Source organism: Eschrichtius robustus, chromosome 1, assembly GCF_028021215.1.
Source record: "Eschrichtius robustus isolate mEscRob2 chromosome 1, mEscRob2.pri, whole genome shotgun sequence".
Classification (NCBI taxonomy): Eukaryota; Metazoa; Chordata; class Mammalia; order Artiodactyla; family Eschrichtiidae; genus Eschrichtius; species Eschrichtius robustus.
Genome location: NC_090824.1, coordinates 60,003,240 through 60,021,400, shown reverse-complemented (window position 1 = coordinate 60,021,400; position 18,161 = coordinate 60,003,240). Strand labels below are relative to the sequence as shown.

The 18,161-nt window shown below is 35.1% G+C and overlaps 1 protein-coding gene across 1 annotated transcript in view; it reads right to left on the bottom strand.

Moving 5' to 3' along the window:
• Window positions 1-18,161, bottom strand: part of SEC23A (SEC23 homolog A, COPII coat complex component) — a 62,127-nt gene that overhangs the window by 24,571 nt on the left and 19,395 nt on the right. Inside the window, exons 8-14 of the mRNA XM_068545998.1 lie at window positions 17,807-17,965; window positions 16,588-16,703; window positions 12,767-12,890; window positions 8,112-8,192; window positions 7,005-7,094; window positions 5,225-5,331; window positions 1,283-1,436 (exon numbers count right to left, since the gene is read on the bottom strand). Of these exons, the coding sequence (XP_068402099.1) occupies window positions 1,283-1,436; window positions 5,225-5,331; window positions 7,005-7,094; window positions 8,112-8,192; window positions 12,767-12,890; window positions 16,588-16,703; window positions 17,807-17,965 (831 nt within the window). The remainder of the gene's footprint in view (window positions 1-1,282; window positions 1,437-5,224; window positions 5,332-7,004; window positions 7,095-8,111; window positions 8,193-12,766; window positions 12,891-16,587; window positions 16,704-17,806; window positions 17,966-18,161) is intronic.

Here is an 18,161-nt window from a genome sequence, read left to right as displayed (position 1 = left end):
GAAATTCAAGAGAACTTTTCTGCTGCCCTAAACAAGCAAAGGTCAAAATATTTAATGTTTTGATCTTCTTATATGGAAACAAAAGTCCACCTTGGAGGAACTATGTTGACATCTGTACTGACGGTGTCCAATCAGTGGTTGACTCCAAGAGAGGTTTTATGCCTATTGTTAAAAAAAGACAGGCTGATGTCATCATAAGACTGATTTATTCACAAAGAGGTGCTAGTGTAAAAACACCCTCAGAAATGAAAGAATAAAAGCTCTGGATGATGCTACAAAAATGGCTAACTTTATTAAACAAAGACTAGTTCCCTCGATAATGTTTTAAAAACTGTGTGAAAATCTAGACAAAGGGCACAAAAACCTCCTGCTACAAACAGAAATTTGATAGCTTAGCAGAGAGAGTTCTCAACAGGCTGTTTGAGCTGAAGGGTGAACTGAAGAAGTACTTTCAAGGAAATTATAGGCCAGAATTTGCTGAGTGAAAATGAAGCATTAAGAACAGAACTTGGGACTTCCCTGGTGGCACAGTGCATAAGACTCTGAGCTCCCAATGCGGGGGGCCTGGGTTCAATCCCTGGTCAGGGAATGAGATCCCACATGCATGCCACAACTAAGAGTTCGCATGCCACAACTAAGAAGCCCGTGTGCCGCAACTAAGACCTGGTGCAACCAAATAAATAAATAAATAAATAAATAAATATTTAAAAAAAATAAAAAAAGAACAGAACTAAGCATTCTAGGTCATAATGAAAGTAATGGGCTCCTGACATGTTAAAAGCTCAAGTAAATCATGATTATCAATAACTTCACTAACATACACTTTGGTAATCTAGATCCAGATAAAACAGACTTGCCTATATTTTTATATGTTAATGTATATAATTTTTATATCCTAATTTCTCTTAAAATTTCCATTAAAATGAAAATAGAAAATTTAAACCACAGCAATGAAGGAAAATATGCAAAAAAGCAGTAAAAACAGATATAGTAATTTAGGATTAAATTGGGAATTAATTTCATATCAGCCCCCCAAAATAATACCAATAATAGGTTACATAATTGTCACTTTTTCATTTTAAGGAAAAAAGGCATTTTCATTTACTGGAAGAGATAAATTAACTCTGCTATTCATTACTATGCCTTTCTCAGCAACTTTATTAGGAGTCCCTCATACGGACTTTCAGTTACACTGTCAAGTACCTTGAAAGAGATTATCAGAAAATAATTGACTACAAATAAATGCATACGGATTTAGAAAAGTATGATGTTTACTTCTTACCAGTCGAATGAGCTGTCTGTCTAGCCATCTAAGCACATCTGGACCTTCTTCTGTTTCTGCTCTATATATTGCCAGCCGAGCCATAAGAATGGCAGCTGCCTCCTGGTCAAAAGATGCAGCAATGTTTTGGATTTGAGTTTGAGCATCTGCCCAGCTAAAGACAAGAAGAAGAAAGCAAGAAGTGCTGCTAAATTATTATATTCATGATATCATAGTTGGCTGTCACACAGATTTAAATTTAAAAGATACAGAAAATTACTTCAATATTTCAAAATTCCAATATTACCTAGAAAAATTAGCTTTAAAAAAATCACTAGTAGTAGTTCCAATATAGTACTCACTGTTTTTCAGAAAAATATATCCAAACCTAATAAAATTCTCTAAAATAACTGTAAAGGTCGATTTCCAAACATATTCCTTAAACATTAAGATTTTTACATGTAAAAATGTGTGTGCATATGCACATAGATACACAAGTTGGCATATCAGACTTTAAAAATTCACTTCTTCAATTTTATAAAAGCAAAAATATGGAAATAGAAAAATAAAGTTTTCTCCCAGACTAAGTAATTGTCATTTACTAAACTGGAAAATGAATAAAGTATCAGAATATTTTCTCATTGGTTTTTAATTCAATTATTAGTGATAAAAGTTACATAATTAAAATTATTATCTATTCTTTTCTCTCCACATTAACACACTAAAACCAATCAAAAATTAATAAGTAAAAATTTTAGTCTAAGGGATAAATTTGAAATTACGTACAAAATAGCAGTAATTTATTAAATTCACATGTTCTATAAATCTAATCCAAACTGATCCTGGGTAGACCCAGCAATAACTTTTGTATGTTTAACATTTCACAGAGTTTTGTAATACTTCAGCTGATCTTAGTTCTAAAGTACCTCACTTTAAGCAATTCTGGCAATAGTACAGACTTCGTGAAAAGCTGAACCCCTTTTACATGACTCAAAGATATAAGACATGATTCCAAGAAAATCCCGGCAGCAACGTTCAAAATTCTTCTTCTTTCTTCCTCTATTTTTAATTTTTTTCAAATAGACAAAAAATTTTAAAATATTTTGCAGATGACTGATACCCACGAATTATCTCAGTCTAACGAAATACCAAGAGGCAGAAAAGAATGAGAATAAATAAAGGAATAAGAGCTGGTAATTAATTTTTAAAAAGATACACCATGCAAAGCACAATATATATATATATACATATTTGGCTGCACTGGGTCTGCGTTGTGGCACACAGGCTTCTCTAGTTGTGGCACATGGGCTCCAGAGCACATAGGCTCTGTAGTTTGCACACGTGGGCTCTCTAGTTGAGGCGTGCGAGCTCAGTAGTCACGGTGCATGGGCTTAGTTGCCCCACAGCATGTGGGATCTTGGTTCCCCGACCAGGGGTCGAACTCGCATCCTCTGCATTGGAAGGCAGATTCTTAACCACTGGACCACCATGGAAGTCCCCAGAGCTGGTAATTTCAAAAGTTATTTTTAGTGCAATTTGAACACTTAGTGATTATACTAATAGCTTAGTTTAGTTATTTTTTTATTTTTTTAAATTTTTTTGGCTGCATCGGGTCTTAAGTGTGGCACACGGGATCTTCGTTGAGGCATGCGGCATCTTTCGTTGCCGCGCACAGGCTGTTCATTGCGGTGCATGGGCTTCTCTGTAGTTGTGGCGTGTGGGTTTTCTCTCTCTAGTGTGGCGTGCAGGCTTCAGAGTGCGTGGGCTCTGTAGTTTGCAGCACACGGACTCTCTAGTTGAGGCGCATGAGCTCAGTAGTTGTGGTACGCGGGCTTAGTTGCCCAGCGGCATGTGGGACCTTAGTTCCCTAACCAGGGATCGAACCTGCGTCCCCTGCATTGGAAGGCAGATTCTTTACCACTGGACCACCAGGGAAGTCCCTATTTTTTAATTTTTTAATTAAAAAATATCATAGAGCTAAAAACAAAGCTGGGTTTTGTTTGTTTGTTTTGGCCACGCCGCACGGCTTGTGGGATCTTAGTCCCCCAACCAGGGATTGAACCCGGGCCCATGGCAGTGAAAGTGCCGAGGCCTAACCACTGGACCACCAGGGAATTCCCAAAAACCAAATTGTTTTAAATCGGTATTTTCCCAACTTGTATGACCATGATATTCACTTGCTTCAAACTGAAACATAAAGGTGACATTTTTCTTCTGAAAATATCAATATAATGGTTCAGTAGTGAAAATAAATTAGCAAGTAAGCATATACAAATTTACTACTTAAAAGTTCTTTAGCCATAAATTTAAAATTTTGCTCTTAAAGTTTAAAGGGTTTGTTCACATTGTAAAATCTGTCTTTTGTATTTTCAGTACCCCTTCACTGTGATTCTTACAACTAGTTTCAAACCAAACTTTCCAGATCAAAGTTATTTTCTCTATAAATACAGGATAACTTGACTGTATCTCAGGAACTTGAGTCCTTTATTTTCATATGGCTTATTCACTTAACAAATGTGCTTGCCTAGGCCCCTAAAGTTATATTTCTAATAAATAAAGAAAAAAATAAGCCTTGATTATTGAAAATGGTCAGGATAAGTTAATTTGAAAGAGTGGGTGCTTTGGTGAGACACAATGATATAAATGGCACCATAACACACATACTATCTCTCTACAAATAGCCTCATAAATTCTGTGTAAAAAACTGAAAATATATAAACCCATAAAAAATTTCTCATGACAAAAGATCCCTTTCTCTTGAATGATTAACCTAACTCCTTTTAGAGCTTTTCATTTTAAGAATATTTCAAACATAAAGCTATAAGTAGAATAATCTCCTATATATCCATCACCTAGATTTATCAATTGTTAGCACTGTAACATTCTGCTTTATCATTCTCTTTTCCTTCATACACACACACTTTTTCTTTTGCCAAACTTTTTGAGAGTAAGTTACAGATACATCACCCTTTCCCCTAAATTCTTCAGTGTGTATCCTAAGAACAAAAAAATCCTCTTATATAGCGCCAATTAATTACTAAATTAATGAAATTAAATACTGATAAAATACTATTATCCTATATGTAGACCATATTCAAATTTCCCCAATTGTCTCAACAAGGTCCTCTATAGCAAAAATTTTCCTGACAGGATTTTACCCAGGATCACATATTGGCTTTAGATGTACTTCTCTTTAGTCTCCTTTAATCTGAACTGGTCACTAACACTTTCTTTGCCTTCTAAGACATTTTTGAAGAGTCTAAGCCAGTGGCTTTATAAAATATCCCTCAAATTGGTATGTCCAGTTGTTTCCTTAAGTAAATGTTTTGAATTCCAAGTTAAGTTATACGTGCATTTGGGGTTGGGGATGTGTGTTGAGGGGCCATAAATAAATTGACATGTTTGCCAAGAATCAATACTTCCAAGTTCATGATCTGCAAATGAACAGATCTAAAGGAAAACTCAGGGAGCACTTTTCCTTCAAAGGAATAATGTATTCCCTTAAGATTCATCTAGGATTTTAAGTCAAAGCAAAGTTACAGCAGGACAATAAATCTCTCTACATACTACCCTCTGCTAAGTATAAGACCATCCAACACAACACTCTGCTCATTAGGCCATGTCCGTCACTCACCAAAATAGTCTCATGGTTTTCAGAAATGAAGCTAGAGTTTAAATACAGTTCAATAAAATGAGAGTTACGAAGCCTTCAGTGTCCATTTTCTAGGCTACGCCTAAATCAGGTTAAGTTTATACTGACCAACACTTTTCCTACCCAGACAATCAAGTCCAAAACAAACAGAAAAAGACCAAAAGGCTGTTCACTTCTAGACTCACCTCATCTAAGAATCCTTTCCAGACTAACTTCATTCCAAAACGTCACTCAAAATAGGAAGCCAGTTTGGGAGCACGACCCAGAATAGTTTTGACATGTAAATCAAATCTCTAACAAATACAACTTACTTCCTAGCAATGGTGGTCACTCGGATACGTCTCTGCCCACTTGAATGCTGATACTGAGTCACAAACTGGATTGCACCACGTCCTCCTTGAGGAATTGGAGCATTATGCTGTATAAATATAAAAGAGTAGAATCTAAGCAAGATCTATTACATTGTTGTCATATAGTCATGGACTGCATATCCTAGCACTAACAAAATTCATTCTAAAATCTATCAGAAGGATGCTTATTTCCAGTGCATACAAAACAGTGGTGACTTGCCATGTGAAAAAGAAACGGATTTGGGAGAGGAGAAAAATTATGAAGGATAAGAGGAGTGAGCCAAGCTAGGAAATCAATTTCAAGTAATATATAATTCAGAGAAACATGAAAAAACAAAATGAAGGGAGAAGTGTAAAGAAATTAACAGATAAGAAAAGGCACAAGTGAGGCAATTTTGCCTAACAGTAACTGGATAAAAAGACATTGAGCTAACATTAAAAATAATGAAATAATGTCTTCTGCAGCAACATGGATGGACCTAGAGATAATCACACTAAGTGAAGTAAGCCAGACAGAGAAAGACATATATCATATGATATGGTTTATATGTGGAATCTAAAAAAACAATGATACAAATGAACTTATATACAAAACATAAATAGACCCACAGACATAGAAAACAAACTTATGGTTACCAAAGGGGAAAGGGCAGGGGATAAATTAGGACTTTGGGATTAACATACACACACTACTATATATAAAACAGATAACCAACAAGGACCTACTGTACAGCACAGGGAACTATACTCAATATTTTATAATAACCTATAAGGGAAAAGAATCTGAAAAAAGAATAGAAAAATATACATGTATAACTGAATCACTTTGCTGTACACCTGAAACTAACACAACGTTGTAAATAAACTACAATTCAATTAAAAAAAAGAAAAAGAAATTGAGCTAAGTTCTCCTCCCCTAGGTACATAAGATGAAAACATAGCTTTGAGGAAGATAATCACATGATGAACAGATGACTAACAGAAAACCATTTATGAAAAGAGACCAATAGTAATATATGATAATGATCCTCAGAAAGAAATAGCGGGGTGGTCAATAGGGAAACTTTCTTCATGCCCTTTGACAACATTCTTGCTTTGTTGTTGTTGTTACTGTTTGTCAATAAGAGCCACTATCTTTTTCACAAATTTTAATTGTAAAAAACAAATTCCTGCACCTGTCTTAGGAAGGCTGACTACTAATACTTTGTGGTTCATTTTATGCCTAATAACTATTGGTATGTAAGTCAATAATTTATCCATTATATCATTCTTTAATATGATAACTTTTTCCTGCAGCAGAAGAAAAAAAATCTTTCCAAATATTGGCATCTTTACCTTCCAATCTTTTTCTATAGGTTTTGATATATTAAACTTTCTCATAGGAGGACTCAAATATCATTTTATACCTTGAGACACCTAGGAGGAACTAGATACCTAATTACAAAAATGCATAACTAGAACAGAATTTAAGATTTTATTTATGCTTCAATTTTTTGTTAAAAACAAAAGAAAACTAAGACAAAAAGTTGGGTTGCCCAAGGTTGGGCATTTGCAGGTTTCCCTGACATCTCTATTATAGTATGTCCTCTCACCAAGGAGTGTAGCCTTGAGAAACAGAAAATGACAAACAAAAACTCCAAAACAGAATAAGCTTTGGGTCATAAGCTCTGGAAATATTCATGGCCTAAATTAAGTATTTTTTCAAATATACATTTCAATATTCAAATATAAAAAGTCATACCTGATTGACAACTTCAAAATATATGGCTAAGGTTGTAGTGGGACTGAGTCCACATATCTTCCATTGACAAGTGCCACCTGTTCCTATCTCCTGTAAAAATAAAACATAGTATATTTGAAAACCAGAGAATATAGTTTATTACTATATATATATGAAGGTGAAAAAGTGGAAAAAAATGCCAGTAAGAAAAAATCTATTTCAGGTTTCTAACAAATTCAATAAATGTTAGAGGTTTAAGAATTTTTTAAGATCATATAAATATACCATGAAATAAACTTAAGCAATTTTTACACAAATAAAATTATAATTAATTCAAATTCTTGTTAAGTAAATTACAAAAGTATTGATACAAGTTCTTCATATTGTAGACTTTAAAAATATACACCATTTAATGAAGTAATTACAACTAACATTATCCATCTATCCAACTATTTAATCTGTGTAAAGAGATAGTGATTTAACATATAACATATGCATATATGAATATAGGTTCTCTGGATCAGAACTGTGTAATTTAAGCAGTCTAATTCCCAAGAAAACTTCTTAGATATAAATTTTTCCATGCAAACTGCTTAAAATTAATTTTTAAACTGTCATTGTAAAGATGATTGCACACTTTATTTGTCCCATCATCCTCTCCACAGCTACATGATTCTACCATTTCAAAGTGCCTTATATGTCCACTAGATGTGACAAAAGAAAAGAAAGGAATTGAAGCTTAAAAGCTTAAATCTTCTGGCTACTTTGACGGAAATTCTACTAACGAAAAAAATTTCAGAATTAATTTTGACTTTCAGGAGTCTCCAAATTTCCAAATCATAGTTGTTGTTGTTTTTTTCAGGCACGCTGGGCAAGGAATAACTTAGGCATAAAAAATAGAAGACTGGTGACAGTACAAAAGTTTTAATTTAGGGGTGGATGGGAAAAGGGGTATGTGGAAAGAACAACAACAAATAGAGGTATACCAATGGAAGCTGAGCCACATTCTACTGAAAAACAGCCCACACAATAGTTTTGAAAGGAATGCTATAGACTGCCACCCCAGGTCTCTCTTGGATCTGCCCTGAGAATTAACTGTATTTTCTTTTTAGAATAAAGATGACTTACATTTTCAGACACACAGGGTCCTTTAGAATTGAGAGACACACAGGGTCCAATAGCTCCTGAAATCTTTATTTCCCTTGAGGTCTGCAAAATAAGAATATACTGTCAGCCCTCCATATCAGTGGGTTCCACAGCTGCAGGTTCGACCAACCTCGGATTGAAAATACTTGAAAAAAAGTTTTTCAGAAAGCTCCAAAAAGCAAAACTAGAATTTGCTGTGCACAGGCAACTATTTACATAGCATTTACATTTTATTAGGTATTATAAGTAATCTAGAGATGATTTAAAGTATGTGGGAGGATGTGTGTAGGTTACATAAGAATATTACACCATTTTATAGAGGACTTGAGCATCTGCAGTGGTGGTGTGGGGGAGGTGTCCTGGAACCAGTCCCCTACAGATACCAAGGAATGACTCTAGTACACTTTGGTGTACCATCTTCTATTTTAACTCCCATTGAAAATCTCTCACCAAGACTGGTTTCTTTCCAATCTCCACTAACCCCAAAATTTAAGCTAATGTTATCTTCTATCTAAAAATTTGGAAGCCCAACTCAAGTTTTCTTACATGAGATTCTTTTTCCTGACAAATCCTGAATACCACTATCAAGACAAATTTTACCCCAAACACTGTTCTTCATTAACCTATAAGGGCTTCTTCTGCCTACACATGCATCTCCAAACTACAACCAAACCACACAATTAAAACTATTTCACTTACATTCCAATACAAACCATCCACTCTCACTGGGCAGTTTTCCCAAACATACCATGCTGATTCTCACCTCTGTGCCTCTCTTCACACTGGGCTCCCAACTAAAATCATCCTCCTCAGCCAAGTTAAACTCTGCCATGTTTCAAAAACCACTCTAAGTCACTGTAAAACCATCTAGGATAAATTGTATCCTGCATACATTCATTTTTCTTCCCTAAACCTTTACAGCTCTTTTATAATCTACTATTGTTTCATTCAATCACATGTGTTAATCTTGTCTTTCTATCAAGAATAAGTTCTTTATAAGAATACCTGTGCCTTAGATATTCCCTGAGATCTCTACAATTTCCTAGCTTAATGCTGGACATATAGCAAGCATTCAATGAAATAAGAAGATTAACAAGAAATATTTAATAATTCAAAATCAATGTGCTTGTAAGACACTTATAAATAACACTAAGTCTTTGGGTTTCTTGAATCCCAAATTTGAAATGAATGATAGAATTGAATGTCAACAACTTACCAAAAACAATTACTGATTATCCAAATAGAACAGAAAATGTTTCTCTTAAGTTAGATACCAACTCCTGCAACTAAAGAATCTAGCACTAACATAAGCAAATTTAGTACTAAAAAAAACATACAGGCATACCTTGGAGATACTGTGGTTTTGGTTCCAGACCACCAAAATAAAGCAAATATTGAGAATAAAGAGAATCAAACCAATTTTTTTATTTCCCACAAAGTTATGTTATATAACTTTATGTTACATAAAGTTATGTTTATACTACACTGTAGTCTATTAAGTGTGCAATAGCATTATGTCTTAAAAAACAATATACATAGCTTAATTTTAAAATATTGCTAAGAAATGCTAACTATCATCTGAGCCTTCAGTGAGTCATAATCTTTTTGCTGGTGGAGGGTCTTGCCTCGATGTTGATGGCTGCTGACTGATCAGGGTGATGGTGGTTGCTGAAGGTTGGGGTGACTGTGGCAATTTCTTTTTTCTGTTTCTTTTTTTTGAAGTATAGTTGATTTACAATGTTGTGTTAATTTCTTCTGTACAGCAAAGTGATTCAGTTACACAAATATACACATCCTTTTTCATATATTCTTTTCCATTATGGTTTATCATAGGATATTGAATACAGCTCTCTGTGCTATACAGTAGGACCTTGTTGTTTACCCATTCCATATATAATAGCTTACATCTGCTAACCCCAACTTCCCACTCCATTCCTCCCCCAGCCCCCTGCCCCTTGGCAACCACAAGTCTGTTCTCTATGTCAGTGAGTCTGTTTCTGTTTTGTAGATAGGTTCCTTTGTGTCACATTTTAGATTCCACATATAAGTGAGATCATATGGTATTTGTCTTTCTCTTTCTTACTTACTTCACTTAGTATGATAATCTCTAGTTGCATCCATGTTGCTGCAAAGGGCATTCTTTCTTTCTTTCTTATGGCTGAGTAGTATTCCATTGTGTATATGTACCACATCTTCTTTATCCATTCATCTGTCGATGGACATTTGGGTTGTTTCCATGTCTTGGCTATCATGAAGAGTGCTGCTATGAACACAGGGGTGCATGTATCTTTTTGAATTAGAGTTTTGTCTAGATATATGTGGCAATTTCTTAAAATAAGACAACAATGAAGTTTGCTGCATCGAATGACTCTTCCTTTCACAGTTTCTCTGTAGCATGCAATGCCGTTTGATAGCATTTTACCCACAGTTGAACTTCTTTCAAAATTGGAGTTAGTCCTCTCAAACCCTGTCACTGCTTTATCAACTAAGTTTATGTAATATTTTAAATCCTTTGTTGTCATTTCAACAATCTGTACAGCATCTTCATCAGTAGATTCCATTTCAAGAAACCACTTTCTTTGCTCATCCATAAGAAGCAACTCCTCTCCATTCAAGTTTTATCATGAGATTGCAGCAATTCAATCACATCTTCAGGCTCTACTTCCAATTCTAGTTCTCTAGCTGTTTCCACTACATCTGCAGTTACTTCTTCCACTGAAGTCTTGAACCCCTCACATTCATCCATGAGGGCTGGAATCAACTTCTTTCAAGCTCTTGTTAAGACTGATATTTTGACCTCTTCCCACAAATCACAAATGTTCTTAATGGCATCTGAATGGTGAATTCTTTCCAGAAGGTTTTCAATCTACTTTGTCAAGATTCATCAGAGGAATCACTGTCTATGGTAGCTATAGCCTTATGAAATGTATTTCTTAAAAAATAAGACTTGAAAGTTGAAATTACTCCTTGATCCATGGACTGCATAATGGATGTTGTGTTAGCAGGCATGGAAACAACTTGAATCTCATTGTCCATCTCCAGCAGAGCTCTTAGGTGACCAGGTGCATTGTCAATGAGCAGTAATATTTAGAAAAGAATCTTTTTTTCCTGAGTGGTAGGTCTCAACAGTGGGTTTAAAATATTCAGTAAACCATGTGGTAAACAGATATGCTGTCATCCAGGCTATGTTGTTCCATTTATAGAGCATAGGCAGAGTAGATTCTTAAGGGCCCAAGGATCTCGAGAAATGGTAAATGAGTATTAGGTCAACTTAAACTCACCGACTGCATTAGCCCCCTAACAAGAGAGTCAGCCTGTCCTTTGAAGCCCGCCACTGACTTCTCTCTAGCTATGAAAGTTCTCAATGGTATCTTCTTCCAGTAGAAGGTTGTTTCATCTACACTAAAAATCTGTTGTTTTATGTAGCCACCACCTTCATTCATTATCTTAGCTAGATCTTCTGGATAACTTGCTGCAGCTTCTACATCAGCTCTCGATGCTTCCCCTTGCACTTTTATGTTACGGAGGTGGCTTCTCTCCTTAAACCACATGAACCAACTCTGCTAGCTTCAAACTTTCTTCTGCAGCTTCCTCACCTCTCTCAGCCTTCCTAGAATTGAAGGGAGGAGAGGCCTTGCTCTGGATTAGGCTTTGGCTTAAGGGAACATTGTAGCAGGTTTGGTCCTCTATCCAGACCACTAAAACTTTCCCCATATCAGCAGTCAGGCTGTTTTGCTTTCTTATCCTTTGTGTGTTCACTGGAGTAGCACTTTTAATTTCTTTTAAGATCTCCTCCTTTGCCTTCACAACTTGACCAACTGTTTGGAACCAAGAGACTTAGCTTTGGCCTGTCTTGGCTTTTGACATGTCTTCCTCACAAAGCTTTTGATTTAAAGTGAGAGATGTGGGACTCTTCCTTTCACTTGAACACTTAGAGACCATTGTAGGGCTATTAACTGGCCTAATTTCAATATTGCTGTGTCTCAGGGAATAGAGAGGTCTGAGAAAAGGGAGCGAGACAAGGGGAACGGCCAGCAGCTGGAGCAATCAGAACACACACATTTACTGATTAAGTTCACTGTCTTAAATGGGCACGGTTCATGGTGCCCCAAAACAATTACAATAGTAACATCAAAGATCACGGATCACAGATCACCATAACAAATATAATAATAATGAAAAAGTTTGAAATACTGTGAGAATTACCAAAATGTGACACAGAGACATGGAGTGAGCAAATGCTGTTGGAAAATGGTGCCAGCAGACTTGCTCCACACAGGGTTGCCACAAACCTTCAATTTGTAAAAAACTGCAGTATCTGCGAAGCACAATAAAACGAGGTATGCCTAAAAAAAGTTAAACCCTATATAAACAAAAAATAGAGTTAAAGGAAATTTTACTTATATAATTTCCTCTTGTTTTAACAATTATTTAGGGATGCTCAAGTAAAATTTCATTGTACATTTAACGATGAACATTTTTCTGGTGAACAAATCTCTAACTCCAGGTTTCAATATAAAATAACCACTATTTTTAAAGCATATCTTGAATTTGATTGATGATGTTTTAAAATTATGATCAAGCCTACAAATTTCTCTCTTGGTAACATACCATACATGTCAAGTTTTGGTTCTTACCTTTATTTCTAATGTACCACCAAAGCCCATTTTAAACTGTCCATGCATATCTTTGGTAAAAACTCTTTGAAAAGTTTGCTTGAATAAGGAAGTGTTGAAAGAGTCACCCATTACCATGTATCCTCTGCATGGAAAGAGCAAAAAACAATGTGACACAAGGGTCCATGTGTAAAACCAGAAAAGTAAATTATTTTTCAACACTACCAACAAAATTTTAAAGATATTTCCCAAAATGTGTGATATTAACATTAATTTTAAAAACTCAATTATATGAAAATACCCCCACACCACAAATAATCTCAATTCTGAGGGTACCTGAGCGCCCCTAACACTTGTATCTGTCCTCAGTAATTTTTAAAAATTCTTTTTTAAATAGGTAATACATCTATACATTACAAAATTCAAAAAGTACAAAAGGGTACATAGTAATATATGTGTCTCTCCCATCCCAGTTACCCAGTTCTCCCTACTGGTGAAGACATCTGATAGTTCACAGCATTCATTCTCATTCTTAAAAATAAATATCTCCATGTGTAGTGTGTGTATATGTATATATTGTCTCTGTGTTTCACACTGAACTTAACAGCGTTATATCCAGTGAATGAGAATACAGGCATATTTGGGGAGCATTTTCACTTTATGCACTTAAGTACTGTTAAATTTTTTTCAGTAACCATGTACCTTTATAAATTTTTTTAAGTTTTAAAAAACACTAACTGTCAAATAAAAACTATTCTGAGATGCCATTTCCATCCTAATAAATCAGCAAATCAGTCTGACAACATATTCTGTTGATGAGGCTGTGGAAAAACGGGCATGCTCATAATTGCTTATGGGAATGGAAAATGGTGCAAACCCAATGCAAGGGAACTTGACAGTATCTAACAAAATTACATATGTATTTTCTCTGTAATCCAGCCACCCCACTATTAGGAATCTATCCCAAAGAAAATCGGGCAAACAAAAACCAAAAAGCAAAATATAGGCACAAGTCTATTCACTGAAGTACTATTTATAATAATAAAAGATTGGAAACAATCCAGATGACCATCTATTAGACTAGTTGAATAAAATATGGTACAACCACACAATGGAGTAATATACAGTTGACCCTTGAAAACCACAGGTTTTGAACTGCGTGGGTCCACTTATGAGTGGATTTTTTTCAGTAGTAAATATTACAGAACTACACTATCCACTGATGGTTGAATCTGAGGATGTAGAACTGCAAATATAGAGGAACCACAGATATAGAGGGCCAACTAAAAATTATATTCAGACTTTCCACTATGCAAAGGGTCAGTTCCCCCAGTCCTCAAATTGTTCAAGGGTCAACGGTACTACTATAAACCCATTTCCAAGATATAAGTAAAAGATGCAAAGTAGGGGAAGCTATGTAAAATTTTCTACTGTTTAAATTAAAAGGCGGATACATATACCCATACACAACATGAGTACAAACATTTATATGTATTTGCTCATCATATTTTTAAAATATTTCAAGTAGTTTTTAAAACAACAATAAAACAATCAAAAATTACATTAGGCAAAAGAAAAAAACAGATGTGGTATAATTAATCAATGGAAATTTTATTTTTGATACTGCTAAAGTCCTAATTTATGTTATCTCTGATGGTATTATAGATTGTATGCTGTTAAATTTTGTTTGCTCTTTATAGTTGACCCTTGAACAATGCGGAGTTCAGGGCACAGACCCTTATGTGCAGTCAAAAATCTGTGTAAAACTTTATAGTCAGCCCTCCGTATCCATGGTTCCACATCCCTGGATTCAACCAACCAAGGATCATGTAGTACTATAGTATGTATTTATTGAAAAAAATCCACATATAAGTGGACCTGTGCAGTTCAAACCCATGGTGTTCCAGGGTCTACTGTATTTGTTACTGGTATACAAAAATATAGTTGAATTTTGTACACTGACCTTGATTTAGAAGTCTTGACAACTTAACATACTAATTCTAATAGTTTGCATGTAGATTTTTTCAGATTTTCTACTTTTACAAACATGTCATCTAGAATGATCTATGTTATCACTAAACCTAGTAAAACATCCTAAATTAATGGCAACGTATACCATACCCTACTTATCCACTCCCTTTTACAGCAAACCTCTATGAAAGAGCTGTCTATACCTTTACTACTCAGTGTGGCCCTTGGTCCAACAACATTAGCATCACCAAGGGTCTTGTTTGAAAAGCAGAATTTCAAGTCCCATCCTATGCATACTAAATCCAGAATCTATATTTTAACAAGATATCCAACTGACTTGTACATGTGAAATGAAAGTCTGAGAAGCTCTGGTCTATGTCAGCTGCTTCCGATCCCCTCCTCCTGTTCCTTTTCTTATTCATTCTAAGTCAACTTTCAGTGCTCTTAGGAAGGTCACCAATGACCTTCGTAGTGTTAAATTATACGATCTTACAATCTCATCCATTTTTATTGCTTTAAAAAACCAACAATAGGGACTTCCCTGGAGGTGCAATGCTTAAGAATCCGCCTGCCAATGCAGGGGACGTGGGTTCAATCCCTGGTCTGGGAAGATCCCACATGCTGCGGAGCAACTAAGCCCGTGTGCCACAACTACTGAAGCCCATGCACTCTAGGGCCCATGCTCCGCAACAAGAGAAGCCACTGCAATGAGAAGCCCGCGCACCGCAATGAAGAGTAGCCCCCGCTTGCCGTAACTAGAGAAAGCCTGTGCGCAGCAACCCAATGCAGCCAAAAAAAAACACCACAGCAATATTCTGACAACTCCCGCATTTATATCTCTAGATATAAATTCAGAGCTACCTTCTGCATTGTAGGTTCTAACATCCAACTGCCTACTCAACCTCTCCTCATGGATGCCTACTGGCATCTTAAACCAAACATGTTCAGAACTGAATTCCTAATCTTCTCCCCAAATGTTCTTCCTCCCAGTCTTACCCATTTCAATAAAGGACAACTCAATCCTTCTAGACTCATTTGGTGTTCTCAAACCCCAGATCCAACCTCCTAGCAAATTCTCTGTCTTCTAAATATACCCCAAATCCAACCACTTCTCACCAGCTGTGATGCCACCACTTGATATTCCTGTGTCCCTCTACGTACTAAAGACGACTAAAGTCAAATGATCCTCTTAAAACATTAAGTCAGATCATATCACTCCTCTCCTGAAAACTCTCTATTGACTTCCCATCTCACGCAAAGAAAAATCCAACAAACTAGGGATAGGAACATACTCAACCTGATAAAGGCATCTACAAAAATCCACAGCTAACATTATACTTAATGGTGAAGGATAAAATGGTTTCCCCCTAATATCAAGAACAGGCAAATCTATAGAGACAGAAAGTAGTTTAGTGGTTGTCTAAGCTGAAAGGGGGAGGGGGAGGAAGGAGAAACGGGAAGTGACTGCTAATAGGTACAGAGTTTCTTGCTGGGATAATGTTAATGTCCTAAAATAAAATTATGGTGATGGCTAGAATATACTAAAAAAAAAAACCCATTAAATTATATGCTTTAAATGAGTAAATTTTATGGTATGTGAATTATATCTCAAAAAAGCTACCAAAATAATAATATAAAACAATGACTGAAGGGTATGAAGATGAACTTTTCAAACAGAACTTGTGCCTTTTTAACTGTATTTTAGAAAAAATTTAAAGTAAGCTTTACTGAAAGGAGTATCAAAAACTGTTAATAGCTGTTGCCCTGGAGTGGCAGGATGATGACTATTTTTTTTTCCATTATTGGTTTATATTTGTAAAGTGTCGCTATTAGTTTATAACTGCAATACTTATAAAAATGTATATACATACCCAGTAAGGTTAGGACAGCATTTCATCTCCAGGAGACCTGTCTGATCTAATGCACATGCATAGATATCAATAACATGACCAGTCGTAGCAGCGCGATTAGCCAATGCTTCAAAATGCTACAACAGATTTTTTAAGATCAAATCAAAGTAATGTACAAACTTAATCATCCTATAAATCTTTTGCCATTAATAGATCAAAATGATATAAGAAATACTAAAAGAATAATCCATAATAATTTAAATGTGATTTGTTCTAATTTAATTTTCTATAACATCTCATAAAATGATACGATAACTTCTAATAAGTCTGACACTTTCACATTCTTTTCTTTAAATGCCATTCATTCTAAATGAACTCCTAAATTTCGAGCTAACCTTGAAGAAAGGCATGTTGCTCTTCATACATACACATGATGGAAGAACAACACAGAACTCTTTTTCCTGGATAAATCTATACTCAAGTAACATGAAAAATAGGCAATAGCAAAAGCATTAAGATAAACAAATATAAAACTTTTTTTGAAGCTCTAAGAAATACTCCAAATTCAAAAGGGAAATTAGGTGACAGGAAAAAAAGCATCCATTAATAGTGACAAAAATTATCTGTTACTAATTACACCCTAAAAATATAATAATGACTACCAAAAAGAAATATGAGATAATACAGGACAACTAAACTAAAATTGTAAACTCCAGACAATTTTTTTAAAAAGGGGGGGAGGGATGGGACATTAACAAGCAGAACCAATACAAGGGTATCAAGAATCAACAGTAGTGAAAATGAACTGACACAAACCCAGATAAAATTGAAGTTACATGAACAGAGAACAACTTATGAGAAAATGATGGACTAGTCAAGCTATGAACAATATACATATCTAAAGGGCAGCCTCTTGGAAATGAAAAATTGGAAAATTCAAGAAATTCTTCCTGATGGGAAAGACATTCTTTAACATGAATATTAAAAAAGACACACAGGTTTTCTCTCAGGAGTAGTTTTTAAAGAGACACCTATTGGTGCCCCCCTATTAAGTTTTTAAATATTTAAAACCAGAAAAAATATAACAAATTATCGAGGAAAAAAAAGACTGTTTCTCTAATTCTGAGGAGCAGTTGCAGGATCATCACAATATCAGATTTATCATAATGTAATTATGTTCTTCCTCTTCCATCAAATGAATTTTTCTAATAAGGCAAAAAGACTTAAAAACCAAAATTACCTTTGTTCCTTTTTTAACATATTTGGCATTGTCTTTTTCAATGTCATGCCATGATCTTATGGGCGTCTTCAATTCATCTCCAACCACCATTCCAGGCCCCTGAGTGGCTGGACCACCAATGAACGTCATGATACGAGCACCAGTGTTGGGAAAAGTACACTATCAGGAAAAAGTAACTCATGAGAAGAGTTTAAAGGAAAACATATGGATATACATTTATGATAGTGAATTTTGATATATTCTTTCTAGAAAACAGGAAAGCATACATTTTCCAAGAATAATCAAATGTTTAAAACAAAATTTAAAAACAAGATGTTTGTGTGAATATCTTTCTTTTGAAATCCTATTCTAATAG